The sequence below is a fragment of the Camelus ferus genome, chromosome 9 (assembly GCF_009834535.1).
Source record: "Camelus ferus isolate YT-003-E chromosome 9, BCGSAC_Cfer_1.0, whole genome shotgun sequence".
NCBI lineage: Eukaryota > Metazoa > Chordata > Mammalia > Artiodactyla > Camelidae > Camelus > Camelus ferus.
The window spans coordinates 12,409,483-12,437,406 of NC_045704.1; the positions used below are offsets into that span (position 1 = coordinate 12,409,483).

General features: G+C 53.7%; 2 protein-coding genes across 5 annotated transcripts; both read left to right on the forward strand.

Annotated features, from left to right (window-relative positions):
- Window positions 1-1,453: 1,453 nt before the first annotated feature.
- On the forward strand, window positions 1,454-11,008 carry NAPSA (napsin A aspartic peptidase). Its single transcript, XM_014564926.2, has 9 exons — window positions 1,454-1,570; window positions 5,491-5,632; window positions 5,727-5,850; window positions 6,048-6,166; window positions 6,579-6,778; window positions 8,013-8,135; window positions 8,354-8,498; window positions 10,398-10,496; window positions 10,703-11,008. The coding sequence occupies exons 1-9, from the start codon at window positions 1,494-1,496 to the stop codon at window positions 10,892-10,894; spliced, it is 1,221 nt and encodes a 406-aa protein (XP_014420412.1). The 5' UTR covers window positions 1,454-1,493; the 3' UTR covers window positions 10,895-11,008.
- Window positions 11,009-15,365: 4,357 nt separating this feature from the next.
- KCNC3 (potassium voltage-gated channel subfamily C member 3) lies at window positions 15,366-27,894 on the forward strand. Of its 4 annotated transcripts, XR_004322848.1 has the most exons (6): window positions 15,366-16,256; window positions 20,454-21,561; window positions 23,024-23,215; window positions 23,459-23,585; window positions 26,369-26,428; window positions 27,545-27,597. XR_004322848.1 is itself a non-coding variant. In XM_032487683.1 (5 exons), the coding sequence occupies exons 1-4, from the start codon at window positions 15,366-15,368 to the stop codon at window positions 26,383-26,385; spliced, it is 2,208 nt and encodes a 735-aa protein (XP_032343574.1). In that variant the 3' UTR covers window positions 26,386-26,428; window positions 27,545-27,660. The 4 variants fall into 4 exon arrangements, 3 of the variants coding, with proteins under 3 accessions (XP_032343574.1, XP_032343572.1, XP_032343573.1); XM_032487683.1 differs by lacking the exon at window positions 23,459-23,585 and having other exon boundaries at window positions 27,545-27,660; XM_032487681.1 differs by lacking the exons at window positions 23,459-23,585; window positions 26,369-26,428 and having other exon boundaries at window positions 27,545-27,894.
- Window positions 27,895-27,924: the final 30 nt, after the last annotated feature.

Below are 27,924 nucleotides of genomic sequence, written 5' to 3' on the forward strand. Positions count from 1 at the left end.
CAAAGACATAAAACTAAGTGATAAAAATTGGACACAAAAGAATTCATGTAATGCATTTTATGTGACATTCAAGGTGAAACTGATCTGTGGTCATAGAAGTCAGGGTATTACCTTTGGGGGACACTGGGGAACAATGAAAGAGAACCTTCTAGAGGGCTGGAAATGTTCTCTTTCTCCATCTAGGTGGTGGTTACTCAGATATATACATATGTAAAAATTCACCAAGCTGAAGTGTTTACAGGTGAAGAATATGATGTCTGCGACTTGTTTGAAGTATATGTAGTAAAAACAAGGGTTTCTGCATGAATAGAGGGCTAGACAGCCAGACAGATGTGCAAAGAAGAAAAGTCAGTGAAATATGTTAATTGTGTCTAGGTGGTGGGTCATGGGGGTTCACTATATAATCCTTTCAACTATATGCTTGAAAATCTTCATAATAATATGTCAGGGAAAATAAAGCCATCGTGCTGTAGACTTACGATGTGTACATTTTACTTTAAGTAATATCTAAGTTTTTATAAGTCTGAGGTATATGGTTAAATGGGAAAAAAATTGCTGATCAAGAAGAAAAATCTGCTTTTATTTACTTTAAAAATATATAGGCTGATATTACATGTAAATCTAAGCTAGAAAAGCAAAAAGATTGAACAGAGCTTCTCAGAAATGCTTGTGGTCCCATGATCCATGGGTTTGTTTTAAAATGCAGATTCTGGGGCCCTTTCTCAGGCCTTTGGAATATATATATATTTAAATATACATATATATTTTGATAGAGGTTGGACCCTGGATTAGGCCCAGAACCTCGTGCATGCTAAGCAGGTGCTCTACCAGGGAGCTACACCCACTTCCCCGGCTGCTCCTTAATGTGTGAGAAACTTAACTTCGGAAGAGAAGGAACAGGCCGAGACACAGAGACACTGCAAACTATTTGTATACTTTTTCAATGGTGGGGGGGCTATGCACGCTTTTTATTTGTGTGTGTGTTTCAGTATTTTCCAAATAAAACCATAAGAGTTGGGGATCCTGACACTCTAGCAGTTCCACTTAAGATGGGACAGAAGGCGTCTAGTCTGACCCTCTTTCCCTTCCCCCAGACCCTTCACAAACGCCCCGCCCATCCTTTCGCTTACCCAAGAAAACCCTTGTGGTTAATGAGTCACAGAAAAATGAAGTGAAAGTTGTAAGTAAAAGCGAGAGTAGCTAAAGAATGGAGGGGGGAGGGGCGCAGGAGACCCTCCACCACCACCACCAAAATTGGGAGTGAGATGCGCTAGTGACCTAGGATAATACTTCAGGCGACCCTACAAAAATACTCCACATGTTCCTCCAAAAATACCACCTGTAACCCACCTGTAGCTCCGGAGTCACCCACCGGAGAGACTTCATGTCCTTGTTGCCTCTGAAACCCAGAGGTGGGCGGTGAACAGGGCGGAGTCTCAGGGGAAAGGAAACGGAGCCGTTGGACACCTAGGTCCACACGCAGGTCCCCAAAGATGTCTCTGCCACCGCTGCTGCTCCTGCTGCTGTCACCGCTGTTGACCTTGGAGCCCGCCGGGGCCACGCTTATCAGGTACTGGGGACCCCCACCACCCCAAATCGTGGGGGTGGGCTCTCTCCCTCTTGCCCTTCAAGTTTGAGGCTCCCCAGTTCAGTGACTCCCAAACCTGGCCCCCCAGGGCCCATGAGTTGTGTCTCCAAATTGGGTTCTCACCTCTGAGGGCTCCATCCTGTTCTCCCCTAAGACTCAAGCCAATTGGGTCCAAGATGCTCTACCCTGGAACCCTTGACTGGGGACTGTCCCAATCTTCTCAGTACACATTTTTGGGAGGACTCTGCTGATCCCAACCTGAGCTTTGATGATCAGATACTGAGATCTCCAGGCATGTGATACCCTTCCTCCAGTAGATCTTGGAGACCCAAGTCTATGACATTTAAATTGAGACTACCCCAGATTTGTATCTTCCAAACTATTTAGGTCTCAAGAAGTCCAGGTTGGGGGACCCCTAGACCCCCCTCACCTCTGGTGCCTCCCCCAATCTCTCCTGTCCTCTCTTCTGTTCTCCCACCCCCTGGAACTCTTGATGGGGGAAAGAGGGCTACTTTTCCAGGAAACATTTTTCTCCACTTCACATTCTTAAGCCTCTTGAAGACTGAGACATGAGGGGTGGCAGCAAAGATGTGGGGAGAGCAGGGCCTCCAGGAGCAACTACAGGCAGGTACAAATATATTACTGCACCTGATGTTTGCTAACCTGGTTTTTGAGCCTAACAAATCATGGCCACTTCTCAAGTCAACACAAAGAGCAGTGATTCTCCGAGTGTTGACTCAAGACCCACAACATCAGCATGAGCAGGACCTGGGAACTCATTAGAAATGCAAATCTTTGGGCTCTGACCCAGGCCTACTCAGTCAGAAATAAGCAGTTCTGAATTTTAACTAGCCCTCCAGGTCAGGGATTGGCAAAATACTCAGCTCCAGGGCCAAATCCTGCCAATCACTTGTTTTTGCAAATAAAGTTTAATGGAACTCAGCCACCTTGAATTGTTTACATGTTGCCTATGGCTGCATTTGTGCTGTATTGACAAAATTGAGTCATTGCAATAGGGATGGATGGCCCGCAAAACTTTTACCAAAAACTTTGCCTGCCATCCCTGCTCTAGGTGAATCTGCTTCAAAATCACTCTGAGAAACCACTGGCTTAGAGAGCTACTTTCCGCTTTTTAGTGGTTAATAGATTCCATTCTATGCATGTTCCGTCGCAGAGCTGAGTTGTACCCAGTGTTGGCCATTGGATGGATGCCAGCTTTCAAAATTAGACACATCCTCATAAACACATCCTTGTGCACTTGTCCAATGATCTCCTATAGATGTTGCCAAAGACCCAACCTCTGAACCCCAATAGCCAAATTGAGGCTTGGAGGCAGAGTTTTGGGAGAATCAAAAAAGAACAGCTCTATTGCTTTGCCAGGCAAAGGAGAGTCACAGCAGGCTTGTGCCTTAGAGACTGTGACTCCATCTTGGGTTTGGTGTCCTGAGGTTTTATAGAAAAACAGGATGAAACAGAAAGGTGACAACAATCGGTGTTTTCCAGCGTGTTGTATTCTTCTTAATCTTGATGAATCCACCTGAATCTCATGGAGAAACTCAGGAGGGTCTGTTCATTCTTCTCAGGCTATCAGCCTGTGACCACCTTTCTGGAATACAGCTTCTGGGTTGAAGGAAAAGCTATCTTAGATGAAGAATGTATATGGAGTGGAGAGTATAATGGAAAGGCTGGTGGTTGTTTAGCACAAATGCAGTTGAGCAAGTGAAGCAGATATGGGGGCTTGTCAGAGAAAAGAGAAAAACAAGTTGCAAGAATTTTAAGTCAGAATGAATCAGAAAAAAGCTTTAGCATCAGGGAAGCCATTCTGTTAGTTTCCTACTCTTTCAGAGATGAACTCCTAGAACTGAAACTGAGTTGTGTTGAAACTGAGTTGGGTTAAACATTGTGTACAATTTTAAGGCTCATGAAAGTATTACCAAACTGTCCTCCAGAAAGTTTTTTATCAATCTACGCCTCCTAGACAACAGAGAGTATTGGTAATTCTTTGCCAATCTGCAGGGCAAAAAAAAAAAAGGTCACCCACTCTTGTTATTTGTATTTCTCTGATGACTGTTGGGGTTGAATATCCTCCCCTATGTTTAGAAGTTGTACTGCTTTCAGAGGGAAAGGTATAGCTCAGTGGTAGAGCACTGTGCTAAGCATGCACGAGGTCCTGGGTTCCATCCTCAGTACCTCCATTAAAAAATAATAAATAAATAAACTTAATTACCTCCCACGATCCCCCCAAAATTTTGAAATAATTTAAAAAAATTTAAAAAGTTGTACTGCTGTTGAAAATTACCTGCTTATTTCTTTTGCCAATTTTCCTACTTAATATCAAAGAATTGTGAAGTTAGCTTAGCACAGTTTCACAGCTGCTGGTAGAAGACACAAGACTCCCAGGTCGGAGACAAAAGACAGTTCATTACTCTCAGCAATAGCGGTAGACAGAATATCAGTGTTTGTGTCAATTTTCTGAGCCCCAGTTCCCATAGGGTGAAATAAAGGGGGCCCGGTAATGTCTGCTCAGGAAGTAAGGTGCATTACAGGAGGGGAAGCCTAGGCTTGGGGAACCTGAATCTTTTACAATGGGTCATACACCTGCTTGCCCTTTGCTCGAGAGAGAGACTCTCTCTTCCAAGGCTGTTCACTAAAAAAATCCTTGAAAAGACACTCTGGAAACAGGCAGTCTGTATCTCTGCAGAAACAGAAGAGACCCACGAAGAACTATCTCCCAGCACTGGATTGTTTGTCTTACTCTTACTGATTTATAGACACTCTACATTTTAGAGACATGAGCTCTTTAGCATACAACTTGTAATTATTTCCATAGATTTTTTAATTTTTGGTCTTTTAACTTTATTCACAGCTTGGTGTGCTGGGGAGAGAGAGAGTACAGAAGTTTACATTTTTAGAGTTGGCCTTAATATATCCCGCATGATTTTAAATTTTAAAAATGTATTTATTTATTTCTCTTGTTGAACATTTTTTTAAAATGGAAGTATAGTTGATTTTCAGTGTTGTGCTAATTTCTGGTGTACAGCAAATCCTCCACGATTTCTTTTCCTTTCTTTTTTTCTGGAGGGGGGAGGTAATTAGGTTTATTTATTTCATGGAGGTACTGGGGATTGAACCCAGGACATTGTACATGCTATGCATGCACTCTACCACTGAGCTATATTCTCCCTCCACCCCATGATTTCTGATCTTGGTATCATGCTTAGAAAAGCCATCCTTTCCCTAGAGTTATTTAAACATTTTGCTTCCTTCCAGTGCTCTTACAATTTCACATTGCACATTAAGTGCATTGTACATTTGAAATATCTGGAATCCACTTTAGTGTAAAAAAGCAAAATTAGGATTTGGTTCTTTCATTTTTTTTCTCCCAGTGCAATGGGAGAAGTATGTATAGGTTTCTGCCAAGGCTACTTTTATGTGAGGATCTTTGTAAAACCTTGTGTATGTCCATTCCCTGGGAATGACTTATTTTCCATTCTTTGGAGTGCCTTTTATTGAAATGTCTTCAGGAAAATGTCTGTTTGGTATGGTTTGCTCTTGGAGAGTCTGGGGAAATTTGTCATTGTGTTTTTTTGGTGGGGGGTGGTAATTAGGTTTATTGACTTATTGATTTATTTACTTATTTATTTTAATGGAGGTACTGGGGATTGAACCCAGGGCTTCATGCATGCTAAGCAGGCACTCTACCCCTGAGCTATACCCTCCTTGCTGTCATCATGGTTTGGTAGAGTTTCCCAAAAGATTGCCTTTGTCGGGCTTCTGGTAATGACTGTTATTATAGGGCCATGGAAATGTCCGCACTGTCATTATATCTTATTTGGGAAAGTCTGTTCTAGAGAATCTCCAGAAAGGGTAGATCCTTCACGTTGGTATGTCCTCCCCTATAGGATTCCACTTCGCAGAGTCTACACTGGACTCAGAACCCTGAACCCACTGAGGGGATGGGAGAAGCCAGCAGAGCCCCCCAGTTTGGGGGCCCCATCGCCTGGGGACAAGGCCTTCTTTGTGCCTCTCTCCAACTACATGAACGTGAGTCACAGCCCCACACAGCGACCCCCTCACCCCCCACTTCCTGCCCGCAAGTCAAGCTCTTCACCCACCATCTCTCCTGTTTTGCCGGCAGGCCCAGTATTATGGGCAAATTGGGCTGGGAACACCCCCACAGAACTTCTCTGTCGTCTTTGACACTGGCTCGTCCAATCTCTGGGTCCCGTCCGTGAGATGCCACTTCTTCAGTCTGCCCTGCTGTGAGCTTTCATGAGGGGGAATTAGGCTGAATGGTGGTAAAGGGAGAAGGAGGTGGGGGTGCTGGACCCCGTCTTCCCAGGGTATTTTGAGGCTCTGTTCTTTTTCAACACACCCTTGCAGGTGAGTAGGCCAGACAGCAGGAGGCACTGGGGAGACTCTTCTCCCCCAGTGACACCTCCCTGATCTTCTGACCTAGGGTTCCACCACCGTTTCAACTCCAAAGCCTCCAGCTCCTTCCGGCCCAATGGGACCAAGTTTGCCATTCAATACGGAACTGGGCGCCTAGACGGCATCCTGAGTGAGGACAAGCTGACGGTGCCTGACCTTGGTCCCAGGAAGGCTAGAACCTAGAAGAGCTCTAAGATTATCTGATTTAGGGAGGGGCTGGAGGAGGCGGGGTCTCCTGGGTGAAGACCCCGTGATGTCCCAGTGATGGGACTTCTGAATTGGGAGAGGCAGGACTTCCTGAGGAAGAGGGCGGGGCTTCCCAGGAAGGGGCAGGGCTGGCTGAGGAAGAGGGCGGGGCTTCCCAGGCAGGGGAAGGGCTTCTTGGAGAAAGGGGAAAGGCGCAAAAGCCTCCTTAAGTTACAAGTCAAAGCTTCCTAGGCAGTTGGAGTTGTTTCCATGTGTCCCCAGGCCTGGGATTCATGCCTTATTTGGGGAGATCTCAGAGATATGTCGGTAATATTCTCCCAGAAGTAATTTGCTCCATTTGAATCTACCCCAGATTGGAGGACTCAGAGGTGCATCCGTGATTTTTGGGGAGGCTCTGTGGGAGCCCAGCCTGGTCTTCACTTTTGCCCACTTCGATGGGGTATTGGGCCTCGGTTTTCCTGTTCTGGCTGTAGGAGGAGTTCGGCCCCCACTGGATATACTGGTGGACCAGGGGCTACTGGATAAGCCTGTCTTCTCCTTCTATCTCAACAGGTATTGGGGAAAGGTCTACCTTCCTATGAATCCTAGCCCCAACAAGGAAGTTCCACCCCTCCTTTAGGAAGTCCCACTTTCCACTCAGGAAGTCACTGAGCTATTTGCCATTGAGGAAGTCACCCACCGACACAGGAAGTTCCACCTTCCATTCCGGAAGTCATCTTCCCAATATAAGAAACACCAGAACCCTATTCAGAAGTCACACTCACTAAGCAACACCTTAAGACCAACTAAAGAAACTCACCAATATTTAAAATGACCCGTATTTCCAACTCAAACTAGGTAAACAACAAGGTCCTACTGTATAGCACAGGGAACTATAGTCAATATCATATAATAACCTATAATGGAAAAGAATATGAAAAAATATATATATAAATGTATAACTTAATCACTATGCTGTACTCCAGAAGCTAACACAACATTGTAAATCAACAACACTACAATTAAACAACAACAACAAAAACTCAAACTAGGAAATTCCATGCCCTATCCAATCAAATACTGAATTTATCAATCCCATCTTCACCATAAAGAACCCCAATTTCATCTGAGAACACCCATCAGAAGTCAGGAATTGCCTGCTTGAATCTAAGAAATCCTATCCAGCTTTTAGGAAGCTCAAACTTGCTGTGCTCAGAAAGCCCCAGCACCCAGCCCCCAGCCCTGATCCAGGAAGCCTCCACCTTCCTTCCCGGAGGCCTATCCCCAACAGGCAGGAAATTCTATGCCTTCAGTTTCCCTGATGTCCAAGCCAAGAAGACCCACCCACCTACTACACTTCCAGGAAGTCCCTGCCCCTCCTTCCCATCACTCTCAGCCAATTGGGAAAGTCTAATTCCTCTGAATTTCAAGACCAGCAATTCAGAAAGTCTCATCATCCACCCAGGGAGCCTCATTACTCATAATCACACCTCCCAAGGCCAATTCAGAAACCCCAGTGCTCCACTTAAATTCCCCCTCAAAGTTCTCCCTTCCACAGCCAAATCAAGAAGTCCCTTGCCCACTTCAAGGAGCCCCCGAAACCCTAAAATCCTAGCCTCCACTGAGAAAGCCCCATTTCTCTTGACTTCTTTCCTTGTTTCCAGTCCCAACATCAGGGCCCTACCTGCATCCCACTACCCCAACTAGAACCCAGAAACCACCCCATTGACAGGAAGTCCCTTCCTTGGCCACTCCTGGGGCTGCCAGGAGAAATACCCATGACACTGAGAGCTCTCTGCCCCTGCAGGGACCCTGAGGCAGCTGATGGAGGAGAGCTGGTCCTGGGCGGCTCAGACCCAGCTCACTACATCCCACCCCTCACCTTCGTGCTGGTCACGATCCCTGCCTACTGGCAGATCCACATGGAGAGGTGAGGAACCTGGTGTCCCAGGTCTGGGAGGAGTGTTCTAGAGCCTAATGTCCAATATCCTGGAGAGAAGGGAGCTGAGGACCTGGACTCTTAAGTCTGATGGAGGAGGGGCTGGTGGTGGGAGGGGCGGTTGGATTCCTGGGTCTGAGGAAGGAGGGGGCCGGGGGTCTGGCCTCCTAGGATGCTGGCTCTAATGACTGCCTGCTTCCACCTCACAGTGTGAAGGTGGGCACAGGGCTGACTCTTTGTGCCCAGGGCTGTGCTGCCATTCTGGACACAGGCACGTCTCTCATCACGGGACCCACCGAGGAGATCCGGGCTCTGAATAAAGCCATTGGGGGAGTACCCCTGCTGATGGGGGAGGTGAGGACCCCGTGTATGGTGGCTGTGGGCTGGGAAGGCTAATAGGGATTTAATGGTGGACATTGGGCAGGATGCTCTGGCTCGAGGGTGTTAATCAGGTGGCTAGGAGGTATCCCAGGGCAGAATGCACTGGACCTTGGGAGTGACAGGCTGGGGGTTAGTGGGAGGAAGCAAGGACACCTCCCAAGTGTCTATTCTGAGCGACTTGGTGGTTGGGAGGGGATGATGATGCAGGTTTATTCGGGACTGGATGGGAGGGAGAAGCCTACCGATGTCTGGGGAAGGTGTGGAAGTAGCTCAGGAATCCTATTTAGGGGCCATCAGCTTTAGACAGTGATCAGAGCCATGCAGGAAGGGAGCCCTCCTAGGAGAGAGGAGGTCCCCGGAGCAGCCATGGGGGACACCTACCTGGAGTGAAGGGAGAGACAGGGTAGGAGGAGCCAGAGGGCTGGGAGGAGCACCTGCTGAGTGTAGGCTCTCAGAAGACACACACAGTGGCTTTGAGCACACACACAGCACAACAGAAGAGCAGCCCACCCACTCCCAGCTCCTGCAGCCCTGCAATTTCCGGGCAGGGCCTTCCAGGTCCAAATTTCTGCAACTCTACTGCTGTGCTACTTGGTACTTTTCAGAGGGTGGAGAAAACTAAGTTTCTGAGGCTCCGAGTCCAACGCCTGCGGTGTCTGTAGGCTTGTAAGGGGACCATGTAGATCATGGTGGTTACGGGCGTGGGTCGCCCGGGTTGGACTCTACCTCTGCCATTTACTAGCTGTGGCCTTGGACAAGTCACCTAACACTCCTTTGCCTCAGTTTCCTAATCTCTAAAATAGGGTTACTATCATTAGGAGTAACTTTAATCTTGCCAGTATCACTGGTATGTATATTTAATTAAAGCAAACTTTCCCCTACCAAATACTTAAAATAATGATTAAAGCCATTATTTTAAATAAAATAAAATAAAATAAAATAGGGTTACTAAGACTCACCTTTTAGGTATGTTGTGAATCGATTAATCTACTTAAGGTGCTTAGCACAACGCTCTGATGCCTGTCTGTCGTCGCCATGTCATCTCTCCTTTCAAGAGTTATGCACTCTCGATTCAACCTTGTTCTCACCATTCCTTATTTCCCCAACAAGGTAACTGCTATTGGTATTTAAGGAAGATAAATATCTCTGCAGTTATTAATAATATTATATTGTTAGGTATTTGGGAGTGGTGGGAATTGAGGCAAACTGGAAAGCACATGCCCCATCCATCCAAAAAGGGCAATTCTCAGTTACTCAGTTCCAGCCAGGTATTGCCATGGAGGGAAAGCCAGATCTTCTGGTTTGTTGGAGAAACCCTAAAACATTATTTGAAAGCTCTTGGTTTGTAAATAATACTAGCATTTACTAGGTTGTCAGGCAGTCTTTCAAGGTAATTCATTTATTTATCACACAACATCCCTGTGAGGTAGTATCATCTACATCTTCAGAGTGCAAACTGAGGCACAGAGAGGTTCAGTAACTTGCCTAAGATGGCACAGCAGCAGACTCCACAGGATACAACCTGTACCGTCATAGCATACCGCTGGTGATTAATGTTTAAAACATTTTGGGCACAGTATAAGACCAAGAAGAATTAAATACACCTGTGGACTCAATAGGACCAGTTTTCGATTTACAATTAGAGGAAAAGAGGTTTTGATCAAATGGGAGCCTAGAGGAAGTGGCAACAACTCTATAGGAGTGAGGGAAGAGCCAGTAAGGCTAGAGAAGGCAGCAGAGCCGGCCACACAAGGCCCTGAATACCTAGCTACCCCAAATGGACATTATCCTATTGCTCTGGGGATCCTCGGAAAGAAATTGAGTGAGCAGAGTAGGAATCCCTCATCTCCACTTGTTCCTCTTTTCCTTCAGTACCTCATCCAGTGCTCGAAAATTCCAACGCTCCCCCAGGTCTCCTTCCGCCTTGGGGGTGTCTGGTTTAACCTTACGGCTCAGGACTACGTCATTAAGGTAGGTTGCCGTCACAATGAAGTCAGAGCGACGCAAGCCAATGGGGTTTGAGAGGATGGGTCTGGGAGGGAGACGTCACTAGGACCAAGCAGGGGCCACAGAAATATTTCTAGTGCCCGAGGGTAGTGGGCGGGTCGAAGCTTGGCTCCCAGGAAAAAGCAAGGCCCGCGGGCGTAACACCCATGTCTCGTTTTGTCGCCTTGTAGATTGCTCGGGGTGGCGTCCGCCTCTGCTTGTCCGGCTTCCAGGCTCTGGACATGCCTCCGCCTGCAGGGCCCCTCTGGATCCTCGGCGATGTCTTCTTGGGCAGCTACGTGGCCGTCTTCGACCGTGGCGACGGGAAAAGCCGCGCCCGAGTGGGGCTGGCGCGCGCTCGTGTCCGTGGGGTCGAACCGTGAAGCAGTGGGCTCGCGCAGGCGCAGTTCTCGGTTGAAGCCTGTTATGCGCATGCGTACCGGGTGATCGCCGAGGCCCCACTGCTCAGTAAAAATCCACTATCTCCATGGAACCTACTGGGTAGCTCCTTTCTTTCTTTCTTTCTTTCTTTTTTAAGCGCGTGATTTTTGCAGAGAAAAGTTAGTGTCCGGCTCTGTGGAGTTGAGGAAGACGGGAAATTAAAATGTATAACTCCTTTTCTCCAAGGCTCACACTGAAGCGTGGGTCCTATACTACGAAGCCCATGAAGCCCCTCGCCTACACTGCCTCTCTTCAAAGGCACCTGACACCGCAGAGCATCACGGACGTTGTAGTCTAGGCCGTGTTCACGTCCTGTCGGGGGCGGGCGCAGCCACAACACGCGTGGGAGGCGACAGGTCGTGAAGGCGGCGACAGGTCGCGAAGGCAGCGACAGGTGGCAGTAGGGGGTGGCTGAAATCGTAAAGGGTTTTCCAACCCTTGTTCTAAGGGGAGGGGATGCCGTTCCCACAGATTTCATCTCCTGTTCCTCCTCTCTACCCTTGGGATTCCTGGACCCCAGGGCACACCATAAAGGCGGGGCTTGAAGCCCCCGGGTTGTGGGGGCCTGAGCTGTCCCTCCTCCGGCGATGATGTCACTCCCCCCCTCCGCAGCCTCTTGCTGCCCAGAGCTGCCGGGGCTGGGTCACCCCTCCCCCATCGACAGCCCCGAATTCCCCCATTCCTGCCCCGCCTCGACTTGGGGTGAGTACGGGGGAGGGGAAGACGGCTCAGGGTTGGGGGCGGTAAGACAGCCCAAATCCCAGTTTTGGAGGAGGGGGACTCAGGAGACGGGGACTCAAACATACAGCGGAGAGGTACTTGGAGAGTCTGCGGGCCGGGGTTGGGGTGGGGGGGGGTGGAACCGAGGATCACAGGCAGGGAGTCCCCATATTTTCAGCTTTAGTGCCTGGGAGGCCGTCTTTCCTGGATTTGGAACTGAAAGGAATTGGGGCGGAGGAACAAGGCAGGGGTCCTAGAAGTCAGGAAGGGGAAGATCCTTCCCCAATTCCAGGGCTTTGGGAAATGGAGGAGGGAGAGTTAGGAGGGGGTGCCGAGGATGAGGGAGGTGAGATTTCAGGGGCTTTCAGGAATTTTATGCCTTGAGGACCTGAGAAAGGATAGATTAAGAAGGAAGAGGAACAGACATTGGCTTCCCCTTTTCTAGTGTCTGTCGCCAAAAATCGAGCTCACTTCCCTGTGGTCTGTTTGTAGAGCTGGGTATCCCTTAACCCAAGCCCTCATCGTGTCTCCAGATGCCTCCCCCATGGGTGGAGAATTCAGGCGCTCAAATCCCCGTATACCTTGGTGGGGTCTGGGGAGGGCCATGTGGGAGTGACGGCATCCAAATTTCCCAGGGCCTGACGAAGTCTGGAACATCCTATTACGCCTTAACCGAGCCTCCTCCCCCTATCCCGTGGTCTCTAATCCCGAGTCTCAATCCATACTGTCCCCTATTCCCATGTCCCCACCGCCCCCCCCATCCCCGCCAGCCCGCACCACCTCCCACACCTTCTGACCTCTGCAAAAACCGCTGATTTGGTAACTTGATCCCGTGCCTGGCTGCTGTCAATGCAGAAGAGAAAAGTAGAGTTGGGGTGGGTGTAGGGGGAGGGTATAAGGGAGAATGGCTGACTTAGGTCCTTACCCTAGCCCATACTGCCAGCCCCCTAGTGCTTATTCAACCCCTGCTCCAGCCTCCACCCCCACCCTCGACTTGCCCAGATGCCTCGCTCAACCCAAGCCCAATTACCCCACCTCAGGTTTCACTGCTTCTGCCTGGGGAAACACCAGAATTCGGGGCGGAGAAGAGTTGGATGCCTCAATTTCTTTTCTCTGCCCTCCTGGGTCCCATTGGGGGCTTGAAGACTGCCCGAGGATACTGGATCAGGAGGCAGTAGGGGAATCTAGTTGCAGGTGGGGAAGTTCGGGAAAACTACCTCTCTGGTCCGCAGGACAGGCCCCACTCTGCAACTCTCTGCAGTGACGCAGCCTCAAGTCCTGGCCAGTATGAGGGTTAGAGAGGGTGATGGGGTGGGAGCCAGAGAGAAAGGGACAAAGATCCAGAGACTGAAGGACAGCGGGACAGAGTCCCAAAAGAAGTGGGACCAGAGACTCAGAAAGGGGTCAAAGAGGCACTGGGTGGAGGCGGGATAGAGACCCAGGGAAGGGAAAGAGAGAAGGAAAAAGGACAGAAAGAGAAAAGGCAGTGACAAAGGGGAGAAAACAGCTGGAGGAGGGGAGAAAGACTAGAAGGAGGTGGTCAACAAGAGCGAGGGGGACAGAGACCCAGATGAATGGGCAGAGACCCAGATGGATGGGCAGAGACCCAAAGAGAAGAGGGAACAGACCCTGGGGTTGGGGGTGGGGGAAGTGGAAGACAGAGACACAAAGAAGTGGGACAGACTGAAGGGAACAGAGACCAAGGGAGGTAAATCCAAGAAAAAGGTAAAGAGGCCAAGAGAAAAAGACTGGGAGTGGTGATACGGAGACAGTCGTGGGGAGAGGAGACTGAGGCTCAGAGAGAAGAGCGGCAAGACTCAGAATGAGGGGGACAGACTCAGAGAACAATGGTACAGAGACCCAGAGGGAGTGCAGAGACTTCGAAAGGAGCGGCCAAGGGTCTCAAAGGGGTGAGGGCAGAGACGAGGGGACAAATATTCAGAAAGAGGGGAGAAAAAGAGACTAAGAGACACAGAAACGGGAGAGAGGATGGGTAGGGAGGCGATACCAACCAGCCGCCGCACCTGCAGAGGGAGGCGGCGAACCCGGGACAGTGCGGCGGGGACGCGGGTGGCCCCTGACCCGCCCCCTTCGCTCCCACAGGCACCGCCTTCTCCCGCCGCAGCCACTGGCCCCGCTTCTGCGCCTGCGCCCTAACACCTGCGTCTAAGCCAGCCCAGAGGGCGGGGCCTAACCCTCTCTGGGGCAGTCCTCCTAGCTCTGGCCCTGTCCTCCATTAGCCCCGCCCCAACTCTCCACCTCTGCCCTCCCACCTGGACTCTGACACCTACCCCCGCCCAATTTCCCCTTGGCCCCACCTATTGCCTTAGCCTAGCCTGTTCTCGGTGTTTTGGTTTCTCTCCTCCGCCTCCCTTAGTACACCCTCCTCACCAGTTCTCATCCATTCCTTGCTTGTCCTGCCTTCACTCCGCCGTTATCTAGACCTCATCCCCTTTCCCTCACCAATTGGAAGTTCTCGTCCCCTCCCTAAGGCCCTGATGACCCTTATGGCGCTCTTCCAGGTTCTCTGGCCCCCAAGACTCCCCGTTCTAGGTCCCACCGCTCCATCTAGCCTGGTAGCTTTGTACTTTTTGCAGGTCGCAACTTTTCCTTATCCATTCTCTACACTCTCTTAGTCCCGCCTCGCCTCCGCCTAGCCTTGTTGCTTTCAAGCCCCTTAAAGCCCTGCTCCTCTCTTAGTCTTGCCTTTCCACAGCCCATTCAAGACGTTTCTACCATTCCTAGACCCCACCCACTTCCTTCAGTCCCTCCCCATCCATCCTGACATTCTCCCAGCCCAGCCCCGTCTAATCAGACCAAGCTTGCAGCTCCGACCCCATCCCTTCTTTATCTCGCCCCCTCCCTTAATCCTAGCCAGAAGGTCTCAGGTTTCCAGGCCTCGCTCATCTCCGCCCCCTTCTCACTGGTTCTCAGTCTCTGTTCCCCTTGTCCTGTCCCCTTTCAAATGGCTCTAGCCTAGTGCCATTTCTATCCACTCTCCATTTCCAGTTCCCGCCCCCACGTTCAGTCCCGCCCCCTCACTCTCCCAGCCCGTTTAGGACTGTTTCTAATTTTTGTGGCTCTGCCTCTTCTTAAGATTCACCCCACCGTCCAAGCAATGTTAGGAGCCCAACACAACCGTCTCCATCTATCCTTCTTCACCCGGTACTGCTTGCCGCCTGTTTAGGTCCAGGCCTGCGATCCTCTGTCCAATCCGGACGGCCTCATTGTGGTCCCGCTCCTGCCTCAGCCAGTCACTGACAAGCCCCTTGAAATAGCCTGGACTTGTCCCCTTCCTCCGCCCTCCCCGCTCCTTTTTTCAGTTCAATCAGATTTCCTTCTCATATTTAGCCCCGCCTCCTCTATTCTCCTAGTGCGGCCAATACAGACAAAGTTAGCGGCCGGTCCCGCCTACTTTAACACCTCGATCGGTCCCGCCTCTTCTCTCGGAAAAATCCAATCGGTGTGTTTCATCTGAGACTCCTCCCCGTCCAGCCAGGCGGTGTTGGAGTCCCGGCCCTTCTCCGGGCTTCAGCCCCGCCCCCACTCCCCCCAGGCCAATCATTTCGGCTCCTCCCTCTCTGTGGCCCACGCCCCCTCCCTCCATCACCTCCTCCTACCCAATCACGTCTGTCTCTCCTCCTTTGGCCCCGCCCCTCCATGCCCCGCCCCTCCCTCCCTGCCCCCTATCCAATGCTGAGCTCAGTCTGCGTCTCGTCCTTCCGCGGGCGCCAGGGGGCCAGCAAACAGCAGCCGGCGCCGGCGTCGCAGCCGCCGGAGTCCCCACCACCGCTGTCCTCACCGCCGCCTCCACTGCCGCCGCTGCAGCAGCAGCAGCAGCCTGCGCAGCCCGGCCCCGCCGCGTCACCGGCGGGCCCCCCGGCATCCCGCGGGCCCGGGGGCCGGCGCGCCGAGCCATGCCCCGGGCTGCCGGCGGCGGCCATGGGGCGGCACGGCGGCGGCGGTGGCGACAGTGGCAAGATCGTGATCAACGTGGGCGGCGTGCGCCATGAGACGTACCGTTCGACGCTGCGCACCCTGCCGGGGACGCGGCTGGCCGGCCTGACGGAGCCTGAGGCGGCGGCGCGCTTTGACTACGACCCGGGCGCCGATGAGTTCTTCTTTGACCGGCATCCGGGTGTCTTCGCTTACGTGCTCAACTACTATCGCACCGGCAAGCTGCACTGTCCGGCAGACGTGTGCGGGCCGCTATTCGAGGAGGAGCTCGGCTTCTGGGGCATCGACGAGACCGACGTGGAGGCCTGCTGCTGGATGACCTACCGGCAGCACCGGGACGCCGAGGAAGCGCTCGACTCCTTCGAGGCACCGGACCCCGCGGGCGCCGCCAACGCTGCCAACGCCTCGGGCGCCCACGACGCCGGCCTAGACGACGAGGCGGGCGCGGGCGGCGGTGGCCTGGACGGCGCTGGCGGCGAGCTCAAGCGCCTCTGCTTCCAGGACGCGGGCGGCGGCGCCGGGGGCCCGCCAGGGGGCGCGGGCGGCGCAGGCGGCACGTGGTGGCGCCGCTGGCAGCCCCGCGTGTGGGCGCTCTTCGAGGACCCCTACTCGTCGCGGGCCGCCAGGGTGAGCGCACTGTCGGAGCCCCCATCCCCCTCCCTTCTCCTGAAGCTCCCAGATCCTCAGGAATGCCCCATCCCCGCCCTCGATCCCTGGCCCTTCTCAGCCCTTCCTGGTCACTCAGCCTCCCAGTCTCTTAGAAGCCTCTTACCCCATCCCTGAGTCTCCTGTACTCTTCTGAACACACCCCCCTCTCCCAGCCATCCCCAAGTCCTCAGAAGATGCTTTCCCAACCTTCAGAATCCCCCAAAGAGCTTTAAACACCACTCTGCTTCTCTAGGCCATCCTAGACTGTTAGAAACTTCCTCTCTGACCATCAGTCTCTTAAGCAACCCCCCTGAACAACCCCACCCCCGCCTTTCCTGAACCTCTCCAGAGACACTCAGAAGACCTTTCTTCAACCCTCGAGAGTCTTCCCAGCCCCCCTTTAACCTCTTCTCATCTCTCTTGGCCACTCCTCAGACCCTCAGAAGGCCCCTCCCCAGCCCTCAGTTTCTTGAACCATCCCTAGATCCTCAGAAGACATATCTTTCTAACCCTCCAAGTATCCCAGGACCTGTGAACACAATCCCCACCCCCTACAGACCCTCTGAAGCCCCCTCTCCAGCTCTTCAACCTTCAGTCCGTTGGGGTCTGCCAACACCCCCCTGATTCTCCCTCTGCCCCTCTCCTCATCCCCTCCCTCTCTCCAAGTTTGAGTCTCCTGGTTGTTTTTGAACCCCTTGCTTCTTCTGCCCCTAAAGCCTCAGAATAGTTCCCACTCCAATCTCAGAGTCCCCTGGAGCCCTCTGAACGTCCAAACCCACTTGCTCTGGCTGAGACACTTTCTCCTCGCCCTCACTGTAACACTGAGTGTTGCAGCATCTTCCCTTCTGGGACCCTTCCACCCCTTCTGTGTCTGCATACCTTCTTGCATCCTCCACACCAACTCCCTTCCCAAGGATTTCCCTAGACAGCTTCAGACTTCCTCCCAAGACTTTCACACTCCTCAATGTCTCCAGAAGAGTTCTGAGCCCATAATATGCCTTTCCTCCCCAGAACTTCCCATATGCCCTCCAGAATTGTATCTCCCTCATCTATAGATTCTCCCAGTTTCTATTCCATCGTCTAAACTACATAGACCACTCTATCTTTGGGAACCCCCAATCTCCAGCCTCCCAGCCTCTTTCCTAGTCAGTAAATGACTTTCCTGTTTCAGAACTTTACCTAACCCCTCAATCCTTGGGACCCTCGTCAAGCTATCAGCCCCCAAACTTCCTTCTCAAATAGCTCCCAGTTGTTTCTACCTTACCATGGTATCATTTCACCCGTCCTTAACCCTAGCCCTGCTTGCTTTCCCCTCTCCCAATCCACCACCACCACCTAGGCCAAAGCCCAGGACTGGGTCCCTGAGTTCCCCTACCCCAAATGCCTGCAAAGTGAACCAAAGAGCCCACACTCCAGCTTTATCTCCCTCGAAATTCCAGGTTTTCCCCAAAGCTCCCTTCATCTCCTCCCCTAAAAACTTTCCTCAAACATCTGTAACTTCCCAGGCTAAATAGCTACACTTTCCACTGGTTCTCACTTGAATCTCTTCCTCCTCCTAACTTCCTCCTGTGTTGGAAGAGAGGAGGACAGTTCAAGATGGGGGGGGGCAGTTAGTTAGAAAGAGCAGGGGAAGAGGAGAGACTCCAGGCCCCCTCCTGGCCTCCTGGGGACCCAAACAGCTGGAGCAGCCAGTCAGGCCCCCTCCCCCCACCGTGCCGCGTCCTGGGCCAGGAAGGACGAGGAGCCGCAGTGCCGCATTCGCGCCGTGGGGGAGGGAGAAAGGGCGAGGGGGGCCGGAGGCACCGCATAAAGTTTGGTCCCCAGGAAGCGCTGAGTTGGCTAGATTTGGGATTGGGTGGGGGGAGGTGGGGGGGAGGAGGAGCGGAAGGGACATGGCCCTAGATGCCCCCTTCAGGCCTCTGAGGGGCCTCCTCCCCCCATGGCCTGGGGCGCCCTTCTCTAGTATGACCCCACTGAAAGGTTTTGAGATCTGAAGCGAGGGGTCCGGGACAGCTCCGGGGGGTCACTCATTTACTTTACAAATGTTTTTTGAGTGTCCACATCGTGCCAAGCATTTTCAGCCTCCAAGTGAAAAAAGAGTCTAGCTGAGGCCAATGCAAAGTGGAAGGTCCGGCCCTACCTCCTTGCTCCCCCCCCCCCCCCCATAATCTCTCCTTTCCTTCTTACAGGGACTCCAAACCTTATTACCCCTTCTGCTTTTGAACCATCTTGGGGCACGGGGTTAAACCAGTCCTGACGCTGTCCAGTCCCTAAGCTGCACACTGCAGCGGGTGCCCACCTTTCCTTCTGTGCCCTGAGAGGAAAGAAGTTAATCTAGCTGACGGCCCGAGGCCTCCCGCTGTGAAGCGGCATTGCGGCTGCGCGCTGCCTGCAAGGCTTCGGCCGGAAAGGGTTAAGACGACTCCCAGGCCCTGCGGCTGCGCACTGCGGTGGGGAGCTGTCCGTGGTGCTGGCCGCTGCGCGCCCCGCCCCCTGGTCCGGCCGGCCCGCCCCCACTGCGGTGCCGCAGCCTGCGCCGTGCACCCAGTTCGGAGCGGGCGGGGGAGTACCGGGCATGCGCTCTGCAGCGGCCTCTGGCCTCTAAAAACTGCGGAGAAAAGAAGAGGGGGGCGGGGCAGAGGGCCAGCGCTGACCCCTAGCCCACCCCAAGGTCTGCAGTGGACTCTGGCCCACCTCTCTTCTCTGTGCCTCAAATTAAAGTCAAGGTCTTACAAGCCCTGACCCCGCCCCCCACCCCTGTGGAGGAAAGGGAGTGCACAGAGGGAGAGTGCTGGCCCCGGGTGCACCCCAAGGCTTAGGGTCCTCCCTGCAGCCCAACTCTGGCCCTCCTCTCTTCTCTGTACCCCAGGCCCTCTCTCCTCTACCCATCTGATTAAAACCTCATCTTTCTATCAATGTCCATCCCCTTCCTTCTGTAAGGACTAATCCCACTCCTTTGTCCTCTCTACACATTTCATAAAGCCAACTACCATTTCTAGGGGTCTTCTCCAAGATCTTGACCCTGCCTCCTCTCTGCAAGGCTTTCATCAAAACTCACACCGTTGTGCTCTGGACACTGGTCCTTCCCCATCTTGAAATGAGCCAGGTACCCCTGCACCTCTGACAAGCCCCCTCACCTCTCCTAAGCCCCCTCACCTCTCCTTGGACCTAACCCTGCCCTCCCTGACCCCACCCATGTGCAAGCCTCTGACATTCCCTTCCTTTGCAGAGCCTTAAACCCCACCCCTATTGTCTTTCCTTTTTTCAGTCTTGACCCTTCACTTCCTTCCTCTTCCAGGACCTTAACACCCATCCTCCCCTCTATGGTTCCACCCCTTCACTGTTCTTTCTAGGTGAGGGTCTTACCCAGCCTTCTCCCTTTTCCGGGACCCAGACATTGGCATCCTAAGACACTGGCACCTATCTGAGGCCTTGACCTTGGCCCCCATAACAGATGCTCCTATACCTTAATAACAGCTCAGACTTTACTGAGTTACAGACACCAGGCCAAGCACTGGTTTTGGAGCCAGGTCCTTTGTACACTTATCTAATATAATCCTTACAATAATCTTGTAAAAGTTAAATAAATAAAACCCAACTTCAGTTCAGAACGTTTAATCTCCTTGCTTAGTTAGGCAAGGAAAACTCTGGGTTCAAACCCAGGCTTTCTTACTCTCAGCCACCTCCTGATTCTGCCTCCCTACACACCTCCCTTCAGCCCTTCCCTCAGATCCAAGCCAAGCCTCAAAGCCTCTGAGACAGAGGATGTATGATCTTAGTTTCCTTCCCCTTATCCTACTACAGCATCCTTGGACCCTGCCAGGGACCCCTGAGGTAGGACACAGGGAACAAGAGGGTGAGGGGAGGTGGTCTAGGAGACAGGGCAAGGAGCCAGAAATTGCTGTTTCCAGGAAAGAAGTTGCCCATCTGCTGCTGCTGCTGGGGCCAACTCGTCTCCCAAGCTGGGGGAGAGTTGCCTCTGATCCTTTTGCAAGCTTTAGAGAGAAGAACAGGATGTAGGAGGTGATGGAGGCTCTGGGGTTGGGACAGCCGGATTCCCCTGGAGTTTGGGTCTGGGAAAGGGGCCACCCTGGGAAAGGAGGGTCTCGTGGAGATGGCCATTTGACCAGATGCCTGGGTCACCTCTTGCCCTCTTTCTCCCACCCTGCCCTGCAGTATGTGGCTTTTGCCTCCCTCTTCTTCATCCTCATCTCCATCACCACCTTCTGCCTGGAGACCCATGAGGGCTTCATCCATATCAGCAACAAGACGGTGACGCAGGCCTCCCCCATCCCTGGGGCTCCACCGGAGAACATCACCAACGTGGAGGTGGAGACGGAGCCCTTTCTGACCTATGTGGAGGGTGTGTGCGTTGTCTGGTTCACTTTTGAGTTTCTTATGCGCATCACCTTCTGCCCGGACAAGGTGGAATTTCTCAAGAGCAGCCTCAACATTATCGACTGTGTGGCCATCCTGCCCTTCTATCTCGAGGTGGGGCTCTCGGGCCTCAGCTCCAAGGCCGCTAAAGATGTGCTGGGCTTCCTGCGGGTCGTCCGCTTTGTCCGTATCCTGCGTATCTTCAAGCTCACGCGCCACTTTGTTGGGCTGCGCGTGCTTGGCCACACGCTCCGCGCCAGCACCAATGAGTTCCTGCTGCTCATCATCTTCCTGGCACTGGGCGTGCTCATCTTTGCCACGATGATCTACTATGCCGAGCGCATTGGCGCTGACCCCGATGACATCCTGGGCTCTAACCACACCTACTTCAAGAACATCCCCATTGGCTTCTGGTGGGCCGTGGTCACCATGACAACCCTGGGCTATGGAGACATGTACCCCAAGACGTGGTCAGGGATGCTGGTTGGGGCGCTGTGTGCCCTGGCAGGGGTGCTCACCATCGCCATGCCGGTGCCCGTCATTGTCAACAACTTTGGCATGTACTATTCGCTGGCCATGGCCAAACAGAAGCTTCCCAAGAAGAAGAACAAACATATCCCCCGGCCTCCGCAGCCTGGCTCGCCCAACTACTGCAAGCCCGACCCACCCCCACCACCCCCACCCCACCCTCACCACGGCAGTGGTGGCATCAGCCCCCCTCCACCCATCACCCCGCCCTCCATGGGGGTGACTGTGGCCGGGGCCTACCCACCAGGGCCCCACACACACCCCAGGCTGCTCAGGGGGGGAGCGGGTGGGCTTGGGATCATGGGGCTGCCGCCTCTGCCGGCTCCGGGGGAGCCTTGCCCGTTGGCTCAGGAAGAAGTGATTGAGATCAACCGGGCAGGTGAGGAGGGGGCACAAGGGACGGGTGTGTGTGTGTGTGGGGGGGTTATGAGGTGGACAGAGGGTAGTGGCTGAGCTTTGGAGAGACACGATGGTCAGCAGCAGAGGGGAGAGAGAAAAGTGAATAGTGATCTCTGAGACCTGGGAAGAGCAGGGGAATACAGTGATGGAGAAACAGATTTCGTGGGAAAGAGAGTTTGGAGGAGAGACAGACTGGCAGCCAAGGTATTCAGGGGGACCAGGGAGGCGGAGTGATTACCATATGGTGAGAGGGACTCAGAGAAAGAGAAAGGGGGCGGTTCAGAGAGACACAGAGTCTCATACGTGAATCACGGGTGGCCAGAGACAGAGGCCAGGGGACAGTTGTAGCGTCTGAGTCTCCCAGAGATGACCCTGCAAAAAAAGACTCTAGAGTTGAGAGTCTGAAACCGAGATTGTCACTGAGAGGAGTGAGGGAGTGAGTAGGGGCGGGTGTCCGAATGGACAGAGGTGGGGCAGGGGGATGAAAGTCAGCGGCAAAGAGTTCAAGTTTTAACAACTGCGAGACCAGGCGAGGAGACAAGACTTTGAGCTAAGACTTAGGTAGAGGCCAGGTAGGGGAGAGAGGTTCAGAGGGCAGAATGACCACATGACAGAGGGTGATTTCAGACCCAGAGCAGAGGGCAGTCTGAGGGATCTGAAAGAGATTCATGGAGATATTGCCAGGAGGAAGAGGTGAAGCGAAGGACACGAGGGGAGAGGAAAGTTGACCTCGCCTGTGTTCATCCCTCCCCCAGGGGAGTCTGTGCCTCCAAGGAGGCAGTGACTGAGGCATCAGTCCAGGAGGAGTGAGAGGCTGGGGGAGCCCCACCCCCCTCCCTTAAGTAGGTCAAGAAAGGGAGCTGGGCCGCCCGGCCCCCATCTTGCTCCCTCAGCCGCTGACCCAGTTTCACACCAAATAAAAATAGTTCGAGTCAGAGCCTGGGGGACCCCCACTTCCCCCCTCCCTCATCTGTCACCTTCCCAATGTTTCCCTGCTGTGACCTTTCCAGCGTCCCACACCCCTCCCCAAACAGCCACCTCCCAGCACCCTACATCCCTCCCAGCCATCCCTCCAAACCTATCCCAAACCGTGCACCCTACCAACCCAGCACCCTGCCCCAGCTGTGCCCCATTCCGTTCACTTCAACCAACCATCCCACCCTACACTCCTTCTCAACCTCCTTCCCAGCACTTGGCTCACTTCCCAACCTCCTCTTCCCGTGTCCCTCCAAACCCCTGACACCCTAGCCCAGTCCTGCCCTTCTCCTCACCCAACACCTGGCCTGACCACCACTTCCTGGCACTCAGCACCCTCCCCCAATATCCCGCAGCCATCCCCCCTAACACCTTGCCTGCTCCATCACCCTCTCCTTGCTGCTTTTGGCCCACCACAAGTCCCATACCTCACTCTCTTCTTTGTGTCTCTAACCCTCGGGGCGCAGATCCCCGCCCCAATGGGGACCCTGCAGCAGCTGCACTTGCCCATGAGGACTGCCCAGCCATCGACCAGCCCGCCATGTCCCCAGAAGACAAGAGCCCCATCACCCCTGGGAGCCGGGGCCGCTACAGCCGGGACCGAGCCTGCTTCCTCCTCACAGACTACGCGCCTTCCCCTGATGGCTCCATCCGGAAAGGTGAGGTGCCCTCCACTGGCCCCTTGGGACCCTCCCTCTCCTCCCTCCCCCAGGGGAGGGGGGTGAGGGAGATGGGGGAGGAGGTGCTGGACTTCCCTTCTTCTATCTCCTGGCCCCCAGTTCCCTCCCTCTCAGACCCCCTCACCCGGAATTTCCTTACCACTGACCCTTCACCTGTCTTTATTCCATCTCCATTTCCCCCCACCCCACCCTGGACCCTCTGGCCTCTTCCCCCATCCCCAGCCACCGGTGCTCCCCCACTGCCCCCCCAAGACTGGCGTAAGCCAGGCCCCCCAAGCTTCTTGCCCGACCTCAACGCCAACGCTGCGGCCTGGATATCCCCCTAGTGGACGAACCCCCTCCCCCCGGGGTAAGTAGCCCCCACCCTCGAACCCCCTCTCTCTTGACTAATCCATCTGAGAACATGCAGCCCCCACTGACCGAGACTCCTGCCTCCTCACTGTGAACAGCTCCATCCCGTTAACCCACAGCCCTGACACTTGACCCCACACCCACCTGCCAGGACTTGCCGTGCCCCTCACTAACCCCTGAGAACTAACCCCGACCCTCCCCACTGTGTGCCTGACCTCCCTACCCCGCACTCACGACTGACCCCAGTCCTCACCGCCATCCACATCTCTCCCTGCCTCCCGCCTTGGTTTTTTGTTGTTTTGTAATCAAGAAAATGGGGTATGTCCCCCAGGATGCTCTTCTGGGTGCAAAATGGGGTGAGAAGGACAAAGCAACTCATCTGGTCACTTGTGGATTGGCCAACCCTTAGAAAGCACACATGCGTTTGCGGTGCAGTGCGAGGCTGGGGGAATTCAACAGTGAGCACATCACCCTCCCCCCGCCATCCCAGCCCTGGGAGCGCGCAGTTTGGTGGGAGAGGGAGACACAGGTCTGAAAGTCACTATCTGAAGCTCTATAGGCTGAAATGGAGGTAGCCCAGAGACAGGCAGGAAGAGGAACATGCAAAACCCTGGGGATAGGAGGGAAGGCTTCCCGAAGGAGCTGATACCTATTTATCCTGACCGAAAGTGAGGAAGTGATCCATTTTTACAGCAGTCAGGAGAGGGACCAGCACAAGCACAGCCAGTAGTAAATCTACTTGGGTTAGTAGAGAGACATGAGGCAGGAAAGCAGGGCCAGGCAGAGGGACCTTGTCCAGGGATCTGGGGGTTGGGGGCAGGTCACCTCTGGGGCCTTGTGAGGATGCCCCAGACTGGGGAGACTGGAGGTCAGAAGGAGGCTGGGGTGAAGGTCCAGGGCTGGAGGACAAGGCCTGAGCCTGGCTCAGGGCTATGGGGATGGAGAAGAAAGAGGCAGAAAGAATTGAGGGGGCCAGGGGTCAAAAGGGACAGGGTTCAGACTGGCCAGTGGGGAGGTGATGGCGGTAGAGAGAAGAGATATTAGACAGCTGTTCAGCAAACATAACTAGGCACTTAGCACTTGCCAGGAATCTAACATATATTCTGTAATCTTCACATCAACCCCAGCTAACCCCTAACTTCATTCATTCATTCACTCATTCATTCATTCAGCAACTAATTATTGAGGGTACAGGTCCAGGTACTGGAGATTTGGCAGTGCACAAGGCAAGAACCTACCCTCATGGAGTTTGCACTCTAGAGCAGGGGTCGACATGCTACAGCCATGGGCCAAGGCTGGCAGCCAGCTGTTTTGTCAATAAAGTTTTATTGGAACCCAGCCACTATCTACAACAGCAGAGCAGAATAGCTTTTTTGACAGAGATGGCATGGCCCCACAGAGCCAAATATCTTTACTATCTGGCCCTTTACAGGGAAAGTTCGCCACCCCATGATTGGAGGAAGCAGAAAACAAACACAAAGATAATTATCTGGCCACTTTAGATAAGAGGGGGTCTGTGAAGGCCTTTTGGAGAAGGCGACATGACACTGGAAAGCTAAAAAGGGCCAGCCAGGCAGAAGAAACAGCACGTGCAATGGCCCTGAGTTACTAAGGAGGGATGAGCTTGGTTTGTTAAAGGAACAGCAAGGAGGAATGTGTGGCTGGGGCTGAGTGGCCCAGGGGAGAGGGGAAGAGTCTGGGGGAAGCTTTTTTGGCCTTGGTGAGAGGCTGGATTTGATCTTAAAAGTGATAGGAAGCCACCTGAAGGAATTTGATCCATGACTTATTCAATAAACACCTGTGGAATCTTCCACAGAAACAGATGCATCCTAAAGGATCCCCACCGGCAGCCTAAGGAGATGCCATAGCAGGACTCAGGGAGTCTCCAAGGACGCCCGCATCTAACCCCCCTGGTTTTACAGAGGTTCAGGGAGGGCCATGGCCAACCCCAGGCCACAGCAGATGGGGGACGAGAACCCGGCTTCCGGGCTTGTAGTCCAGAGAGGACTGTCTGGTTCTTCTTGTTCCAACCTTCAACTTCTCTTTGTTGCAACCACCCCCACCCCCACATCATCCTCCACTCTCATCTCATTACCAATCCCTGCCTCCTGGCTCCCACCTCACTCCTCCCCCTGCTTGCACCCCGACCTGTTACCTCCTTTTGTTTCCCACCTGCAGGTCTGGATGGGCCCCCATGGGACTGAGGGGCTGGGGGAGGGGGGAGGATTTGGGAAAGTGGGTGAGGGAGGAGTGGGGGTGGGTGGGGGGAGGTCTCTGCTTCTCTTGCCTTTGATGCCAAAATCCATTCATTGAACTCAAATAATGGCTGGAGCTGATGGTGCTGACTGAATTCCCTCCCCCAGGGTCCTGGATCCCTCCCCTTTCCACACCCCTCCCCTCTTACCCTGAGACCCACCCTCCACCATTCCTCCACCCACTTCTTCCAAGACCCTCCCTCCTGACCGGTCCTCCACCTGCCCTATGACCCTTCCTCTCTATCTTCCCTCATCACCACCTGACACTTGTCCCCCTCCTCCCCAGCCCTCCCCCTCCTCTCTTCCTTCATTCTCCCCCTCCCCCCAGCCACCCCGGAAGCTCCTTCCATATTTGATGTCTCTGGCCGCCCCCATTTCACTGCTGCCCTCCCCACCGGAAAACACCAGAGAGGAGGACGAGATCCCGGCGTTTCTCCGTCCCCCCAACAGTGAGGCTGTGTTGGGGGGTTCCCTCTAACCACCCTCCCCACCCCCCCACCGTGACTTTGTGTATTTCTGTCCCCAGCTCTTGTCACCGCCTGAGACCTCGCGAGACCCTCGGTCCCCCCCTGCCCCTTCCCCCCAGGTTAGCAATTGGGTATGGTTGGGAGGGGGTGTCCTCAAGATTCTGGGCTTCCAACCCTCCCCCACCCCACCCTCTCTCCCACGGTCAAGATACCCTTGTCCAGAAAGACCTCTTGGCACTGCCTAGGAAAGCCCTTGAACACCCCCCGACACTAGTAGGAGAACTCTTAAGACATTCTCAGACTTTCAAGAAACCACACACATGCTCTTAAGCCTTAGATCCCTTTTTTTTAAAAAACATTTTTTATTGATTTATAATCATTTTATAATGTGTAAGCCTTAGATCCCTTTGACTATCAAGATACTGGTCAGAAACTTCCCATCAGACGATGCCCACTTAAAGTCTTCTTGAATCCTTTAAAGATAGCCCATTACAAGCTTCTGGCGAGCCTTGCCTTCATCAACGTGCTCCTGAGCTGTCCTCCAGCCCTGCCGGGGCACTGCGGACTTTTGCTCCATACAGCCCCCCCACACCTGCTTGTCCTCCTTTTCTACATCTAGGTTAGCACCCCGCCCCCTGTGGCCCCACCCCTTCCTCCCAAGCCCTCTCCACCTGCTGCTCCCCTACTGGCATTCCACCCAAGCGCCCTCCCCATGCCCGTGCTGCCCACCATCTGCCTTGCTGCCCCCCTATTTGCCTCAGACGAGGGGGCCAACTGGGGGAGGGGGAGTTGAGGGGTGGGCTGCGGTGGGGATAGGGTGGGGGAGGCTCGGTGGGTACCACCCTGCCTCCTAACCCTGAGTCTCTCCCCCCTCCCCATGTCTGAACCTTTCTCCTTGATGCCAACTGACTGTCCAATTTGTTCACTTTTCTCTCTCCATCTCCTTGGTCCGCCTCTGTCCATCTCTGTCTCTTGCCACCTGTCGTTTTGTGTCTTGGTGTCTGTCTCCCTCCCCGTCTCTATCTCTCGCCTTCTCTCTCTGGATCTCTGCCCTCTCCCTCCCATCTCTCTTTCTGTCTCTTGTCTTTTCCTGTTTCTGTCTTTTCCACCTCATATCCTTTCTATCTTTCCCTCCTGCTTCGCTCTGTCTTGGGGTCTGTCTGTTGGACCTTCCCCCTGCACTCCCATCTCCTGGCTTCCTCCTGGTGTTTCTGCCCTTCGCCCCTCCCACCCAGGTTACGAGAAATCCCGCAGCCTGAGCAGCATCGCGGGCCTGAGCGGGGTGTCCCTGCGCCTCGCGCCCCTTGCCACTCCCCCTGGCTCTCCCAGGGCCGCCCGCCGCGCTCCCCCAACCCTGCCCTCCATCCTCTAGCGCTCCCCTCCCCCCCGTGGGGGGACTCGGGGGTGACAGGGAAGAAGGTCAAAGGAGCTGGGGGTGGGGGGTGGGGGAAAGGGTTTTTTAAAAAAAATCAAAAGTCATTAATAATATGCAACCGAGACGACGACGCCAGCAGACACCCCCGGGCCCCTCATCCCAACTTGGGCCCCCAGGATGGAGGGGGAGGAGCCAAAGCCCGTCCCCCAACTCTTCAACCCTCCCAAAAAAAAAGCCTTC

What these genes read in the sequence shown, in the direction of transcription:
- NAPSA (XM_014564926.2), top strand. Translation starts at nt 1,494, where the DNA reads ATGTCTCTGCCACCGCTGCTGCTCCTGCTGCTGTCACCGCTGTTGACC. An exon ending in TACCCCTGCTGATGGGGGAG is followed by an intron (nt 8,499 to 10,397) that starts GTGAGGACCCCG and finishes CTTTTCCTTCAG; the next exon opens with TACCTCATCCAGTGCTCGAA. An exon ending in CTCAGGACTACGTCATTAAG is followed by an intron (nt 10,497 to 10,702) that starts GTAGGTTGCCGT and finishes GTCGCCTTGTAG; the next exon opens with ATTGCTCGGGGTGGCGTCCG.
- KCNC3 (XM_032487681.1), top strand. Translation starts at nt 15,366, where the DNA reads ATGCTGAGCTCAGTCTGCGTCTCGTCCTTCCGCGGGCGCCAGGGGGCC. An exon ending in ACTCGTCGCGGGCCGCCAGG is followed by an intron (nt 16,257 to 20,453) that starts GTGAGCGCACTG and finishes CCTGCCCTGCAG; the next exon opens with TATGTGGCTTTTGCCTCCCT. An exon ending in TGATGGCTCCATCCGGAAAG is followed by an intron (nt 23,216 to 27,544) that starts GTGAGGTGCCCT and finishes CCTCCCACCCAG; the next exon opens with GTTACGAGAAATCCCGCAGC.